General features: G+C 31.3%; 1 protein-coding gene across 1 annotated transcript in view; it reads right to left on the bottom strand.

The window, feature by feature from the left end:
- LOC139527295 (protein MMS22-like) overlaps nt 1-18485 on the bottom strand; it is a 57023-nt gene that overhangs the window by 25416 nt on the left and 13122 nt on the right. Inside the window, exons 5-19 of the mRNA XM_071322649.1 lie at nt 17434-17509; nt 16767-16883; nt 14142-14182; nt 13223-13292; nt 11312-11432; nt 10487-10580; nt 9187-9317; nt 6999-7097; nt 6613-6691; nt 5887-6005; nt 5157-5216; nt 3737-3856; nt 3228-3280; nt 2466-2525; nt 1913-2020 (exon numbers count right to left, since the gene is read on the bottom strand). Coding sequence (XP_071178750.1) covers nt 1913-2020; nt 2466-2525; nt 3228-3280; nt 3737-3856; nt 5157-5216; nt 5887-6005; nt 6613-6691; nt 6999-7097; nt 9187-9317; nt 10487-10580; nt 11312-11432; nt 13223-13292; nt 14142-14182; nt 16767-16883; nt 17434-17509 — 1348 coding nt within the window. The remainder of the gene's footprint in view (nt 1-1912; nt 2021-2465; nt 2526-3227; nt 3281-3736; nt 3857-5156; nt 5217-5886; nt 6006-6612; nt 6692-6998; nt 7098-9186; nt 9318-10486; nt 10581-11311; nt 11433-13222; nt 13293-14141; nt 14183-16766; nt 16884-17433; nt 17510-18485) is intronic.

Genomic DNA, 18485 nt, shown 5'->3' with positions numbered 1-18485 from the left:
AGTTGTCAAGTGATGAATCTGAAAACGCATCACACGGTATGGCTGACATATATAAATGTAGATACCAAATAACAGAAAGGGTGGATGTGTTGTTCCTGAGAAAAATGTGACGAAAGTTTCATGGGACGGACTGACTGACGGACTGACGGACGGACGGACTGACAGACAGAGGTAAAACAGTATACCCCCCTTTTTTAAAGCGGGGGTATAACTATATAATGACAGATGGAGTGATTTCTTGTCAACTTTACTCTTTAAAAATCTCAATTTTAAAATAAATTGCAATTTCAAATACAGTAGACTCCGGCCAATCGGATACCCAAAATGTCAGCTAAAAATATCCGATTGTCCGATATATTCAATTAGCCGATGAACGTATATTCCTCCAAGTTTTTTTTCAAAATTGACAAACACAACCCTAAGATACCAATAGCTATTATAGCTGCTTTATTAATGGAAATTTGTAACTAATCTCATTGTTTTTTCAGGTACAAGTTCGGATAATTCGGTTGATTGAGTAACAGATCGATCAGTTGATAATAATGTATTTTGTTTATCTGTCAGTCTATTGATTATTAATTATTAATTATGTGTTGATTATCTGAATAAAATATGTACCATTTAAATAATGTGACTTGTTGTTTTTGCGTGATTTGTTTCATTTGTGTGTTAAAACAGGTAAAAGCTAAAAATAGCTATGAATTCTTGGAAGTAGGCCACAGGTAAATTCTATTAATAGCTACGAATTCATGCCGACTATAAACTTCTACCTGTAATCGTACTCGGATCTAATTTTCTACAGTTTTTTATTTATGAAATCCATTTCCAATTATGATTATAAAATTGTAAAATTAATTTTGCTTTTCTATCTTATCTGTCGTGGTTCAAAATAAAAGGCTGAATATTATGTAAATTAGGAAAATGGCGTACGTGTGTACAAGTTACATAATTCTATTTCACCTCGGACATGCTATTGAAACACGATTCCTTGTTTTTACACGGGACTTCTATATATATTTTAATAAATTGTTGAGAAAGAGGTACATTTCATTCATATTTAATAAACTTTGATGAACATCACGCACAGTTTATCATTTTGTCGTGTCATTGTTTGTGAAGTAAATGATAACGATCACATTTGGATAAACACATAACAAACACATCTTGGGCAGAATATAATATCAAATTCATAAAATAAACAAGACAATAAGAAAAAATATGTTTTATTTGACTATGAAAGATCGTTTTTATTAAAAAAATGAAACATTTCTGTGACTGAAGTTTTCTTAAACTTCGTAATGGCGTAACTTCCGGCTTCATTTCCTGTCAAAAAAAATATGAAATTATTTCAAAATATTCGATTGTACATGGTTTTCACACATTTTCCATGAATATTCCTATCCAATTAGCCGATATATTCTAATAACCGATATTCGATTATCCGATGTATTTTGACTGAAATGTATAGGGAATGGTTCGGTGTTTTGAAATAATATTACAATAGCCGATATATTCGATTAACCGATATCCGATTAGGTGGAGTCTACTGTATATATATCTTAAATATTTCCAAGGGACATAACTCTTTCAAAAATAATTGATATATACTGATTTGAGAATAATTGATCTGAATTTCACAACAATATAATATTCACATCTACATATTTAGCGAAACAACTGTGCAAAGTTTCATTGGCTCCCTACCCATACTTCGAAATTTTTGTGATTACAAATATTGTGGACAGACATATGGACGGACAAAGTAAAAACTTAAGGCAACTGCATCCTTTATGTGGGCCACTTATAATATAATATATTTTGATTTATAGTTAAAAGAAAAGCTCAGCAGGACCTGGATGTATTATCTGACTTGACTGTATAGTGATTTAGAAAATCTGAAATAAGGAGTTACCTCCCCTTCATCTGTTTCCACTCCTGCATGGAATGAGTTTCTACTAAGCGTCTCAGGTGATTTCCCAGTAGTCCTAGGTACAACTGATAACTTGTCTCATTCTGTTTACTAAAAATAGAATGGATTTGATCTTTAGTGAATTCAATATCAAATAGTATCAATCTGTTTACTTACAAATAAAAGTGGATTTGTGAATTCTTTGACCATTAGTGCATTTAAGATTAAATTTATATTTGGGAAAATTAAACTATCGACATTGCTGTATAATTCTTATTGCTTAACATGAAAATAAAGAACATTTCTTGTATGAACTTCCATACTATAACAACATTCATTAAGGAAATAATTTTCTTTTAGAACCTAGCAGTATGAACAGTTTGAATTCTATTGTTTTTAACCTTAATAAAGTTGTATGTTCAAATATAAGACCTTAATATAATATGAAAATTAAAATTGCATTTGATCGAAACTAAATAGCTGAATTCACTCTTAGCTGAACTGTGAAGATATAACTAAAATACAAAAAGTTGTAAAAAATCACTATTATACTGACGTTGCTTTTTGGCCAGAACTGTACTTTTTACATTTTTCTAGTAGGTCTACAGCTGTTTTGCTGAAATATATATATTCAAGCAGTTATAAAAATAATGTACATTATTAAATGCAAGAAAATCATCATTTGACCTTCAAGGATGGGTCAATTGTTGAACAGAAAATACTGACTGATCAGAATTCAACTTTAGCAGAATCAATTATTATAAAAAGTATAAACAAAATTATGCTGACCTTTGGACTGCAGAAATAGTTCAAAACAGCAAGAGTCAAGTATTTTGATCTCTATTTCTACATCATTTATTTTCCTAGGAAGAACAAAATCATTAGATCATATTCCAAGAGTAAAAACTAACTTTTCATATAAATTATAAGTATTGGAGGGTTGAGGCATTATTACAACCAACACTGCATTCAGCTTTCATTATACACACCTGACTGTCTGTAAACTGACTATTGAGACTGTTTTCATTATACACACCTGACTGTCTGTAAACTGTCTATTGAGACTGTTTTCATTATACACACCTGACTGTTTGTAAACTGTCTATTGAGACTGTTTTCATTATACACACCTGACTGTCTGTAAACTGTCTATTGAGACTGTTTTCATTATACAAACCTGACTGTCTGTAAACTGTCTATTGAGACTGTTTTCATTATACACACCTGACTGTCTGTAAACTGTCTATTGAGACTGTTTTCATTATACACACATGACTGTCTGTAAACTGTCTATTGAGACTGTTTTCATTATACACACCTGACTGTCTGTAAACTGTCTATTGAGACTGTTTTCAACTGGAATGTACTGTTCTGAAAGATTAAACAAGGTCAACTGTACTATAAGTATTTAGGAAACAAGAATTTCATGAGAGAATGAATACAAATAGCATGTCATAGCATGCTCACTTAAAAAAATGCAATACCAATTTTCAGGAAGCTTTGATATGTGTTCGTGAGAAACATACTAGTGGTCTGATGGACATACTGGAACATGGGCCCCTTTCCCCTTTCCTTATGTGGAGGATTTTATACAACAAAGGCACTGACAATAGTGTTTTTTATCTTTCTTTTCCTTCCAGAGCACCTTATATCAACCCCAGTCTATGTAAGAATTATTGCTGTTCAGTCATTTTTAATGTGGTGTTTTGTGTACTATTGTTAGTCTGTTAATCTTTTTTTTTTCATTATCAGTTTATTTTTGACTTATGAGTTTGACTCGAGTATTTTTCACCTCTCTTTTTTATCATTTTAACTTTAACATCTTACCATTCGTTTGTAGAAATAATCCCAAAATATAACTAGCAGGTTTATATTTGGCTCCCAGATCGTACATAACTGCTGACATAATCGTAAGTAAAACCTCAAGTCCAATTCATTAACTTCTCCCTATAAAAAAACTTGGATTGTAACTTATTTTAAAAACATTTACATTGACTCTATATATAATTTTGTCTTAACATTAGTCCAACAATGTAAGATCTGTAAATTTTGCAGAAGTAAATTTTTTGTTCTTCTCTGGCCGGGATTCAAGCTCATGCAACTGAGATATCTTGGCACCAAATCGCCTTGCACTGTGCCAAAAGTGCTAGACCACTTGACCACCTATACTATATATAGCAATTTTTTAAAGGAAAATAACATATTTAACTCTGTATGATGAAGCCTGCCTTGCAGGCGAAACATGTAGACCATAGCAAATAAAATTGCAGACCATTTGAAGTGTTTGGATTATTATGAAAATAAATATGTTGTAAATTCCATGATAGAAAAATATATACAGGAAACAAGAATGTGTCCTCAGTACATGAATGCCCCACTCGCACTATCATTTTCCATGTTCAGTGGACCGTGAAATTGGGGTAAAAACTCTAATTTGGCATTAAATTAGAAAGATCATATCATAGGGGACATGTGTACTAAGTTTGAAGTCGATTGGACTTAAACTTCATCAAAAACTACCTTGACCAAAAACTTTAACCTGAAGCAGGACAGACGGACGGACGAACGAACGGACAGACGGACGGACGGACGGACGCACAGACCAGAAAACATAATGCCCCTCTACTATCGTAGGTGGGGCATAAAAATGCAGTAAATAGTGAATTGATGCAAACACTAGCTACAAGATTAAAACAGCTTGCAACTTGTGAAGATAGTTTTTATATACTTATTAAGACTACTAATTTTACAAGGTATACACTATAAACACTGCAAAAAAGTTTCCCCCAAGATACCAATTTTCTTTGATTGAGGAAAATTGTATTTTTGTAGATATTTAATTTCACGGAGTTGCCTAAGTCTGTATACAAGCCTGAATAAGACAGGAACATTCAAATGTGTGGTTTACAATCAAACATGAAATCCACACCCTATCTTAGAATTAACAACTCTTAATATATTTTTTTTTTACCTTGAACTTTAACATCATCTAAATAAAATGCAAAGACAGATATTTGATTAATTTGAGTACCTCCAATTCCCCCATCCCCCCTCCCCAATATGACTAATTAGGGATCAGACTCGTAGCAAAACATTAACATTGGAGTTCAGTTCAATTATATATCAGAATCTCTGAAAATGAGTAAAGCAAATTCAAATATTCCAGCTGAAGTAGGTTCGGCAAAGTCTACACAAATTAGCAATTATCTACAACCCTGAACCATTACTTAAACAGGTAACAACTCACCTTATTAACAACTTTCTTTATAACAGCATTTACATCATAATAATTACTAGCTGTTACAATCTGAAAAAAATACAACTAAATTTTACATTGGAAAGTATTAAAAGATGGTATCAGAAAACATGTACTCACAACATGTGTTTTTGGGGGTTCGCGGGTGTAAATCATTTATATAGGATTTCTCTATATTTTTCTATAAATGAACTTTATCTTATAGTTAATAGAAAAATAAAATAAAAAAGTGGGGTCACCGTTCATTTGTGCTCACAATCTGCCTTCGAAAGAAGCATACATTTTTGTAAAGGTGTTTTTTTTCTGTTGAAGTAATAGGAGAAATAAAGGTTATATCGAAATAAAATAAGAAATTTATAACAGAAATCGCTAAAATTTTACAATAATTTAGTTTAAGTACAACTTATATGGAAATTATATTAAAAAAGATAGGTCATCGATGAGTTGAAAAAGATATTTCAATTTTAAAGTCAAAAAATGGCATTTTTCTACCAAAGGGAGATAATTTGGAACTTTTTTAATGATGTAAACGTTTTAAAAGTCATCTGGGGTCAACACGCATTGATTGTTTTGAATGATTTTTGTACCATTTGATAAAGTAACAACTACAAAAGGAAATAAATAAAATTTGTAATGAAAAACAAATCTTTGATTTTTTTCTAAAATTTTTATACCCTCGAGCCTCCTTAAGAACAAAATTTTGGGGAGGGCTATTTCTTACTTTATCATCCTCCTTGCCTCTAACCACTATGGCCACATTTGTTATCATCCAGATACAGAATTTACTGTTATCATTCATAGATATGTTATCTACTGGTGGGCACATGTATACATCACTGTCTAAAATAAACAAAACAAAAATTTATTTAGAGGGACATTTTCAATTGATTTCTTACTGTATAATATCCATTCTAATACAATTCATTTGTAACAATAATTTTCATTCAATGTTGTAAAATATTTGAAGAGTAGATTCCACGTTCTACCAGTCCGTGACTAAGAAAGCCACCATTTTGAATTCCAATTTTTTTTTATATCCTATTTCTTAAACAATAAACAAGAAATACACATTTTGTGTCTCAAAATAATTTTCATATGCAGCATTAGACTGGAGATAACTGTATGGTATTTAAAGCTTGGTCTTTGTAAAACCTGATTTTACTTACACAAATATCTGTTTACTATTTTCGTTCGCTACACAATTTCAATTTGCGACATTAAAATCTTTATTTTACATAGACCAAATTTAAAATACAATACAATTATCTCCTAATTGACAAATATTACATGCATAATCATAATAATAAAATGATTCCAAACTTTAATCATATTAAACCTACAGCATAAAAATATAATTTCATTTATTGAATAAGGAAAGTCCAATCTGAAAACAGTTTGATAGATGTTCATATTTAAAAGACAGAATTTGAAGCATATTTTACATTACCTATTTCTACATCTTCTGGTACTTTAATTTCAGCTCCTAATAAAGTCTGTATTACTTCATGTAAGTTAACCCAAAATGACTGAAAATATAAAATAACATAACATAAATATAATACAGATAATATTGAGATTCTTGACAACTACTGGCTGAAAATAGTTTATCTGCAAACAATCAACAAAATCCTAAATGCATTATAGAATTTTTGCTTAAAATTAAATGAATGATATGAGTTTCCTATTCATCTTAAAATGATAAGACTCTGTGTTGAAGACCGTACTTTGCCATGTTAGGGTTTTACTTTTTACTTTTATGAATTGTGACTTGGATGGAGAGTTGTCTCATTGGCACTCATACCACATCTTCTTATATCTACTGTAACTTGTTACCTCCCCTTTATGGTTCAGCAGACAAGCTAATAACTTCCAAATATCCTGTACACAGCTACAGTCAAAAGGAGAACTGTGAAGTAAGTCCTGACTCTGTTTCTAAAATAGATAATAAAAGTAAAAGAATTTAACAGTAGATAAACTAGAGGCTCTAAAGAGCCTGTGTCGCTCACCTTGGTCTATGTGCATATCATAAACGAATAAAAATTTACAAAAATTTATCAAAATTGTTAAAATCTACTATAAAGGGCAATAACTCCATAAGGGGTCAATTGACCACATACATGTGATGGACTGTGAAACTCAGATCAGGAGATTTGGCAATTTTGGTCAGGAGATTAGGACTCAGATCAGGAGGTTTTTTATCGACATAAATTTTGTCGTAAATGTAACCGTATGATGTAGAAATGGTGTTTTTCTTCAAATTTCCATCAAATTGTAATATGTTTATAGTACCCTTATTGCCTTTCTATTTGAATGAAAATAAAATATTAAGAATCTTTTTTTTGTTTTGTTTTGTTTTGTTTTGTTTTGTTTTGTTTTGTTTTGTTTTGTTTTGTTTTGTTTTGTTTTGTTTTTGATAATTGAGTATTCAATGCTTGCAAATAAATCATTATATTTATTTATCTTATCTGTATAGATTTGTATAGAAAGGTACTTACATGTATATTTGCAACATGATAAATTAATAAGAAAAATAACAAACACTATCAATAGTATTGCATGGTTTTTAAGCATTATGAAAGTCATATTTCTAGAAAACTTAAAAGTCTCAAACAGTGTAAAATGTTTTGCTATCTTTAGCTAAATCAATTAAATTTTATATACTAAAGTAAACAATTCCCTGTCTCAAGGTTTTGCTAGGAATTAACCTATCTAGGCTTTTTATTCAGTGTTATATATAAAATGTACATATTGTCCATTATCATCTCAATTTTTGTAGAGAGACTTACTATATAAACTTCAATTTAATCCTTGAAAAGAAGTCTAGATTGCTAAAATAATTTATAAATTTATATTTTTTTATTTGTCCCAAAACATTTAAATTCATTTAATTACCATCCTTTTCTGATAATTTGATTAAAATATTATTCATTCATAGTCTTTTTACAATTTACATTTTTAAATGCAAAATAACTTAAAACAGGATAAATCAAAGGGAAGTAACCAAATACACAAAGTTTTTTATAACACAACGGCAGTTAGTCAGAGGTAAACATCGTTGATTACCAGTATGTTTGACACCCAAGCTGTCAAGTGAAGCCATATAATTACACTTCTTCTTTGATTTACAGGTAAAATTTAACACAGGTGTCAATTACACCTGTACGTTAGTAAGAAATTATCAAATATGGCGGCTGAAAATTTTCATTCATGAAATACTTCATACACGGGAGTTTTTTCTCCTAAACGGGAGGACGGGAGGAGACCCCTGAAAACGGGATTATTGTACTCCCGTCGGGAGGTTCACATGTATGTGACCATTTTAATCATGCTGACTTATTTGTGGGTATTACTTGCTGTACATTATTGCTGTTTACAGTTTATCTCTATCTATAATTATATTCAAGATAATAACCAAAAGCTGCAAAATTTTCTGAAAATTACCAATTCCGGGGAAGCAACTCAACAAAGGGTTGCCTGATTGGTCTGAAAATTTCAGGGCAGATAGACTTTGACCTAACACACAAATTTATTCTCGTCAGATTTGCTTTATAAATGCTTTGGTTTCAGAGATATAAGCCAAAATCTACATTTTACCCCTGTTCTATTTTTAGCCAATGGCAGCCATCTTGGTTGTTTGGCCGGGTCACTGGACACATTTTTTAAACTAAATACCCCAATGATAATTGTGGCCAAGTTTTGTTTAATTTGGCCCAGTAGTAAAGCCTGCCCACATACAGCCAGATACTGTATTTTATGAAAATAAGATGTGTAATTTCTGAGCAGTTTTATCAGACAGACAGCCAGATGGATGAAGGGACAGGTCTGAGGGACATATGGTGGTATATCATAGCACCCCTTATTTTTGAAGTGGAGTATAAAAAACATTATTCCCTCTCCTTTTATCTTTCCATTATTGATTATCTTGTGTGTACTGATAAAATGCAGAAATTGGCTACAGATCTTCAATTGAGTGTATGCAATCTTTAACCCCAAATGTGAAAAACTCATTTTTTTTACATACCTTCTGGAAATTTGAGATTGCTATGGCTATAAGCTCCCACACTACAATCTGTACCATCTGAGGCAGCAGTGACCTACTTTCAACATCATCAGAACTGTAACTAGAACTTATTTTCTTCAGCAGTAAAGGATCTACATGTGAAGAAATATATGCTATCATTAGTTTCCTAATTGATAAAAACATCAAGTTTATACACAGCATTACAAAAAGACGAAGGTCGTTAATTATTTCAGTGTATCTTTAATTACAGAGATAAATATGCCTAATCTGCTGTAAAGAAACAATTATGACAAAACACCTCAAACAGGAAAAAGGGGGCAGAATGAAGTTTTCCTTAATGCCATTCTAGGGTCATGATAAGGAATTTATGTGCACAAAAAAACATGTTGCAGTGTCCCAGTCTAGAAACAAAAGGCTCATCATATCCAGAAATCAACGCCACTTTGCTTATTTGAATATTATACTAAAGAAATCGGATACGGGTCACGGAAATTACATTAAAATGATAGGGAATTTTGAAAAAATGTCTGTTTTAATTTCAATTTAAGTGATAGACAGGTTGCCGGGGCAGAAAATGAAAATACACAACAATCTACACCATTTAAACGAAACATAATCACTGTTGTTGCAAAAATACAGGTTCCTGAGCGATTTTAAAAATCGAAGCGAGAGGCTTTTAATATTGCAGTGTAAAATACAGGCTAAAATGGCTGAAACGTCAAATTTGCAGACTTCGTGTTGAAAATTGGCTACTAAGGTCATTACAAAAACAGGTTGCCGGGGTGAAATTTGAAACTTGAATTTCCAAAGAATAGGCAAGTCCAAACCTTGTATGTGTTGTCGTTGAACTCTAGGTTCCCATGTAAAGTTAAAATGTCACTATTTAAAGAAGAATAAACTCACGAAAGCACGAAAAATTCACTAAATTCGCGTTCATTGTTTTGATTTTGATCGCCTGACAACTTTACGGAAATATCAAAGTGATTGTAAATAAGGACTCTGTGACGGGCAACTTATAATATCCGTGTTTTAAAGATTTTAACGATTGTAATGATATCAAGCCAGTCCAGTTCAAACTGCTATCACGTGGTACAATTCTCATTTACATATTATGAATATTAATTAGCAAAACCACTACTAATTTCTGGCTATGTAGGGAAGCTCTGTAGCTCAACAGATTAAAATGTGTTTGTTTTCACATAATTCAACAGAATCATTTGGCTAATTATAAAGCTATCTATCAAAATAACACTCTAAGCATAACAAATAAGCATTGGATAGTAATAATAATACTATATACCAGTAAATTTATTTTCTAACAGACACAAGATTTCCAATGTATTCCAGTATAGATCAAAGTTCAAGTGGAATCTGTTGTAGTCACATGATGAGGTCTGTAAATACAAGATATTTTTACTACTAAAATAACATTTCAACATTCCTGTCCCTTTTGAACTACATCGTTGTCAATATAATGGAATTTGATGTGACTGTTAAACAAGTGAGAGGTTTAGCTAGCTATAAAACCAGGTTCAATACACAAAATGCCTTCCAAGTCAGGAATGTGACAGTTGTTATCCATTGGTTTGATGTGTTTGGGTTTTTGAATTTGTCATTTGATTATGGACTTTCTGTTTTGAATTTGCCTCAGAGTTAAGTATTTTTGTGATTTTACTTTTTTTGTTTTCTACATGGTTAATATCACCAATAACTAACAAGTTCTGGGTAGAAGCTAATACCAATAGTAAATTATGTCACCAATTACATAACCTGTATGTTGGCCTCTGTCAGGCACACCATCAAATAGTGTACTTAGGATTTGGTATATACAGGGGTCTTAATTAAACACGAACTTCATCATTATACAGGGATTGACACTGCTAAATTCAATCAGTGTTATATTTTTTCCAGTTGTAGTAAGAAGGCCAGGAATGTTTAAAACAGAGGAATTAGAAATCAGAGAAAACTGCACCATTTATTCAACATGACTTTATCAGATGACAATACAAATACTAAATATCCAGGCTAAAATAAGGCATAGGTATTTAAGCCCAGAATTCCTCTAAAAAGAGAGGCTTGTCCTGTTTTCCCTAAAAGGGCTTTCTGCCCCTGTAATAATACTCACAGATAGTGTGATGTCAAATTTCATATCACTGAGACGGTCAACATACATAACTACGCTGTGTAGTAAGGTGACAATTCTTTGTATAATTTCTTCTTCCTCACCATTTAGATTCCTGGGTAACCTATAAATTATGAACATGATATTTACATCATTAACTAGTATCACAACATAAATGTATCAACAAGTACATTCATTTGTAATAAAATTTAAACTGTAATTACACCTTATGTAAGAATCATGGGTTTTGATTGGTTGATAGCCAGTGTATTTTTCACCAACTTACTGTTATCAAGTGCATATCATTCATTTTTTAACGCCGCTGGGGTATTTGCAAAGAGGATATGCCTTTTTTTACCTTCTCTGCCGTGGTGTTTGCCAAAAAATACTCTATCCGACTGGACGCTTGTAACGTCACAATCATCAATGCCTTTTTGAACATTAACATTCAGTGTAATTAAACAGATATAGCATGTTCTTGAGGGGTATTTGCGAAAAATACCAGTCTTGAGAATGAATTTTCCTCGCCTTACGGCTCGCGAAATTTAACATTCTCTCGAACTGGTATTTTTCGCAAATACCCCTCCTTAACATGATATATCTGTTTATTATATCTTTATAAATTTTATTATTTAACATCCCATTCATATTATTGCTTTTCATAATAACTGAATGCATCAATTCACCAAACTATATCGCTATATACTTGTTTTCTTATTGTTGAAGGCTGTATGGGGACCTAGAGATGTTAATGTCTGTGTCATTTTGTCCCTTGTTGTGATCTGTCTCATTGGCAATCATACCACATCTTCTTTTTTATATTTAGCTAAATTAACTTCTGGCATTAAATCAAAACTTCTTTAATTCATTTAAGGGATCATAGGCGGATCCAGAGGGGGGGCCTGGGCCCCCCCTTTTGTGGAAAAAGATTGTATAGGGAATCACTGAAGCATGACTGGAGCCCCCCCCCCCCCCCCCCTTAGGTCAGTCAGCGGGCCCCCTACTTAGGAAAAGTTCTGGATCCGCCACTGGGGAGGATAGCAGCATCTCCCAATATACGTCTCCACTATCAAATGTATTGCTCCTGGATTTAGATATATATATACCGTGGATTCATTTATTTTTGTGGGTATCAATTTTTCGTGGATTTTTGATTTTGTGTTTTTGTCAATCTCTACAAACAAAGCCTATAGAAAATGTGTTATTTCTTTAAAATTTGAATTCATGGTTCACCTGTACCCAAGAAAACCATGAATAATGGTAGCCAACGAATAATAATAAATCCACAGTATATAATGACTTCAATGCTTTTCCATTATATTTATGATGTTTAGTTTTATTACCAGTTTAAAAACATTATTCTAATGCAATTTGTATGTAACAATTTTTTTCATTGGCTAAAAGTTGCCGTCAAATCCACAGTTGACCAGGCGTAACTAAGGAGGGACAACCATTTTGAAATGATTAAATCAACAAATGTTCGATTACTACTATATAATCCAAAATAAAACAACACCTACCTCGAATTCGCCGTTTTATTGTAATTTTATCCGGATTTGAAGCGTACAGGTAACGTAATAACCTCCAGTTTGTAAGTTTTCATTTGTCTGACGTCATGTTTACCCATGACGTCTTTGCGCCAAAATCATTCATGAAGTTTCACAGTTTATTTTTTATTTGTCAAATTTAGACATTTTTCCAAGTTTTATCGTATTATTTCTTTATGAAATGCATTAGAATCGGAATAACAGTACTGTAGTTGAAGAGTTGCCACCGTCAATTTTGATTTGATGGTCGCAAATCTCCGTTTTACTGTCTCCGCTACACGTTGCCAGTAAAACTGCATTTGCGACCGTCAAATCTACAATTGACGGTGGCAACTCTTCAACTACAGTACTGTTATTCCTTAATTACCTGTATAAAAACGTTTTGAGAAATGAGTAAAATGTGATAATCTGCTCTCTACTGCTGTAATATTCTGTATCTGAAAGGAAGGAAAAAACTACTGTGAATTTATTTATATTTCATGGGTACCAATTTTGTGGATTGAGGGAAACTTGAATTTTCATGGATATTTGATTTCGTGGTTTTACAAAAGTCTGCATACATTCCTAAACAAGATTTGTAATTCGTTGAGCATTTGAATTTGTGGTTCTTGGATAACCACGAAATCCACAAAAATCCACATCCAACGAATAATAATGAATCCACAGTGATTTGGTTAAAAGAATCATTTTGTCACAAACATCTTTAAAATTCTTATTTGTACATGATATATAGTCTATATTTCAACTGACAAACAACCTAGGTCATTTATCAAGCTCACTACAATGAGGGCAGTCCATTGTGATAAATAATTTGTGTGAGTAAGATTGACAGTGACAGTCAAAGCATTGCTCTTTTTAAAACATTACAATTCTTGCAAGATCTTCCTTGATGAACTGACTTGTCTATATTTCACATCAATATCAAGATGGTGCCTGGTTTCCCTATCAGATCTTTTTTGCTTTGAATGTATGTTATATTTACACTTTTTGCAGATTTCACTTTTCCTATCCAAACTTTAATTTTTGTTATCGCAAATTTTACATTATTATTACAACTTCAACTTTTATAAACTCATAGTGCTAGCAGTCTACACCTAAAAAAACTTCAGTAGCTAGTCCAAAGACAAATATTCATTATTTTCCACGAGTCTAATCAAATTTTTGGAAAAGTCTGGATCATTGGACTAGTGGCTAGGTTGTCACCATCTGTTTGTTATGAGGAGGTTTAATTTTGACTAAATTTTCATTAAGAGATTTAATTTCTATATTAAGATGAATATTATTACCTGATTCCAGGTTTCCATGACAAATCTTAGAAATCATCTGTCTGAAAATAAATCATATTTCATATAACAATTGTTCTAGATTTAAACGCAAAGATGAAAACACTCAAATTATTAAATGGTGGGTTTTTGCATTTTTTTTCTCAAATATTTATGGGTAGTTATACTTTTTTTTGCTGTGGTGTTTATCTAACATATCTTATAAATATACCTTTTTCTGTGGGGTTTATCTAACATGTCTAATGAATAAACCTTTTTGCTGTTGTGTTTATCTAATAAATAAACCTTTTGCTGTTGTGTTAACGTTCATCTAATGAATAAACCTTTTTGCTGTTGTGTTCATCTAATAAATAAACCTTTTGCTGTTGTGTTTATCTAATGAATAAACCTTGTTCTGAATATTTTTTATGCTGTCATGTTTATCTAATGACTATACTAACGATTTCCTAGGTGTTTCATTGAGTTATATGTATATGGACCATAATTTGCTATTGGGCTCGTTTCCTATAACTATAGAAAAGTGATAAAAATGTGTATTACTGTAAGAAAAGTTGTAACTACATCTAAAGATGCCTTTATTTTTATCAACATACAAGTGTATGCTACTCTTCCCTAGAAAAAAAATTGAAATTAACAAATTTCAAAGATTATACGACCGTATTTTTGTGTCGTTTCTCGCGTTAATTTTCGCTTCCGAAGTGCATAACGCTGACTGATTTATAGATAATCGTCACCGGCAAATTCATAACTTTTGCTTTCAAATAATAAAGAACATCGACCAATAAGAATAGTCAGAAGAAAATGCAGAGAACTATAAGTATTTCTGTAGCAGGTGTAATAACACTAGCGTTACTTTGGTTTCCAATTTCGTAGCGCAAATTTTAGATGATGTAATCTGCTTTGTTGTAATAGAATTCCTTATAACAATATGCAAATATGAACTCTCGCGAGATGTTCAAACAGGTAAATCAGAGATGATTTACATTCTAGTTTTGTTCTTCGTAATAATTAAGTTAGAAAATGACGTTATCGTTATGCATTACATTTCACACGAAACAGAAGTCCAGCTATTTCCTTTTTTTATTAAAATTGTTTTTGTCCTTAAGTTCTAATCATTTCTGACATGTGATCACGCCCTTACGGATATATGAAATATTAGGTCTAAACATTGTTTTTGTTTCCAACGGGATGTAGGCAAACATAATCTGTAGACTTGTTTCGTCTTGTTTAAAAAAGGAAAATACAATTTTCAAAGAGATTGCGCCGGGGGTCTGTAATTTTTCCTATGTGCATAATGTTACATACGATCTTGTGTGAAAATAAATGCCCAATGACTTGACAAAATCGATTTCAGATTCGACAGACGTTATAACACACTTCGTTTCCAGATAACAATGTAAAGGGTCCTTGGAAAATTCAATCGACATTACGTCTCTTATCATTGTGCTGATGCTCGTTGGATTGAGTTTGCTTCAGCAGTAAATATTACTAGATATTTCAGGTGAATAAAGATAATTTAATAGAAAATACATGTTAATATACCGTTACACTTGGAATGTACAAAGTTGGTATCTTTGTCACAATTTTTAATTATTTTTTTTTATTCATGTTCTGCAAACACTTTTCAGAAACGCAATAAACTTGTCAAAGGAGAAGTAAACTTTTACCATGCATGACTTGAAAGGAAGTACTTTATTGATTTTAGGCCACTAAAGTAGGTTAAAATGTGGAAACCATGTAGATGGTGTACAGGTCACAAATATCACATGGTGCCTATTTTAAAGATTTTAATTACAAGTTAAAAGTTTTTTTCTTTACTGGATTTAAAGAATTTTACATTGCCAATGATTTGGAATAAATTGTATATAACTGGAATTTCAAAACCAAATATAAATACATTTTTTTGGCTAAAACATCAAGATACAACGATTATGGTATCCTGTATCAATGAAGAAAATATGGAAATTTCTGAATAAATTGTACTAATTGTTTTCAAAACAAGAACATATTTAGGAGTTTTATAATACTGTTACATTTAAGATGGATTTTAAGAAAAAGTATACTGTTCAGATTATTTTGAGCAGATTTTGCAATGAAATAAAACTAAAAAAATGCTTTCGGCTTCTTATGGTTTCCTGTCGTGTTTAAAAAAAACTTTAATTTAACATTGAAAATAGATTTTAAATATTAACATGAAGCAAGTAACACTAGTAATGGTGTTCATTTATGTCTTTTGAAATATATTGTGCAAAATAAAGAAAATAAAGATTGGTTTCCTGTTTGGTTTCCTGTCACTTAAACGGTGAATCAAAATGTATTAATTTTTTCTTGAAAAACTCAATTGTTCCATTAATACTATTCTAACACCAACACAACCCACAGAATAAAAGTTAAAGTTTTAGAACTTATAAAAAAGGATACAAAAAGAAACCAAAGCCGAATACCAAATTATGGTCCATATAAGGGAAAAAATATTGTATAAATTTATTCAGACAAACTCATTTTGTATATATCACAGAAAAAGTTGAATAATAACCGTAAGGCAATGCAGATTATATCTCTATAAGAAATCAATATAACAGAACAAAATCATAAATTGTTTGATTTAAAAACTTAGTAGTTGCTTACTTTAGACTGTAAAACAGATGACATATTTTTTCTGGTACAGTATCGATGACAACCTGAGAACAGAACACTTCTGTTATGTCGTTGTCATTAATCGCTGTATCTGGTTCTTGTAGAAATCTGAAAAGAAATTGATACATGTACTTTACATTTTGTCAATCAATCTGTAAATTTAGAATTTATTTCGATGTTTTCATTATTACAAAAAAAATGTGACAGGGTTATCATCGCAATAATTAAAACAACTCTTTAAAATCTTTTTATATGAATCAAACTGGATTTTTCTGAATATTGCAATAATTAAAATCGTCTTTTAGTCTAAAATGACAAAATCAGAATAATAAATGCTCTCAATAATTTCTGAATTTACAGTATATATTCTTCGACCTGATATGGGTCGAAACGGACTGGACTTACAGATGTACAGAATTTAAATACTGTGCCCTTTTAATCGTAAATACGAATAAAAATAAACTTTCATTTGGAGAATTTCTATTTTGTTGCCACCAACATTGTCCAATCAGAGAAGTTCCTTTAATATATACAATTTTGCTGCTAAAAGTTTTATAGTTCCCTGAACTTAGAAGTATTTATGCTTCCAAACAAATATTTTCAAGATCAATCACAAAATCTAAACAAAATGTATATATGTAATAATAATCAATGCCACCTTTTAAATGCCTTTATCCTGTCCAATGTCTGTCCTCTGAACTTCTTACAGCAAAATGGCACAGGTCTGAAATCTTCTGCAATATTATTAAAAGGGGAATAGAAACAAAATAAACAACGGAATATTATAAAAAAAAAATAGTTAATTAATCAAAAACTAATGATAAAGTCTAAATTCACTAAGAAATGAAGAATTTAATTATGTAAAAAAATTGAACATTTTCTATATTTCTACAATTTGGACTGTTTACACTAATTAACTAAATAGTCCAGTCGGATTGTGAAAAAATTGCTCAGAATGTGGTAAAAGCATCAAACTTTGCAGAGTGTTAGTTGAGGTCATAACTAACATTTCTAGCTATGGACCCAATTTAGAAAATCAAAATGGCGGCTCTGGGCGGCCATTTTGAAATCATTTCCAAAAAAATAATAAAAATAATTAGAAAAAATATGAAAAATATATTTCTTTACCAATTTTGATAAACTTTCGTATTTCTTATGACAGAGAATATCAACTGAGGACTATTGAAGAATTTAGTGGCCATCTTGAATGGTGGCCATCTTGGAAACGTAAATTTCCAATATATCATTATTCGCTATCCTAAATTGTTTTTTGAATTAATATTAATTTTTATTTGCATTTACAACTAGTTTTGCTAATCATTTATTTATGACTGTTAATATAGGATATATTCACCAAGTGCTCAAATAAGCTATGCGTATGTAAACACGGTTAACAAATAAATGTATGTAAAGAAATACGTACATTCTTTTAATTGCAGTTAAGCATATAGGGCTTAGTTACTTGTTTACCACCAAAAAATGTGTATATACAATATGAGTTATGACCACTGTATGTTGAAAATGAAAACTGCGGAGCTATTAAAATCACTGGAGCTGAAAAAAATAATAAAAAAATAGACTGGAAAGAATTCCGTAACGCGAAGAGAGGATACGTAAGGATTTGCGATGCCAGGCAAATACAAAAAGAGCAGACATAGACATTTGAGCTGGTAATCAGTCAGTTGTTGTAAGCATACAACTGTTCCAAGT

This window comes from Mytilus edulis, chromosome 6 (genome assembly GCF_963676685.1).
Source record: "Mytilus edulis chromosome 6, xbMytEdul2.2, whole genome shotgun sequence".
Taxonomy (NCBI): Eukaryota; Metazoa; Mollusca; class Bivalvia; order Mytilida; family Mytilidae; genus Mytilus; species Mytilus edulis.
The sequence above is the reverse complement of the archived record's forward strand: the minus strand, read 5'-3'. Positions and strand labels throughout refer to the sequence as shown.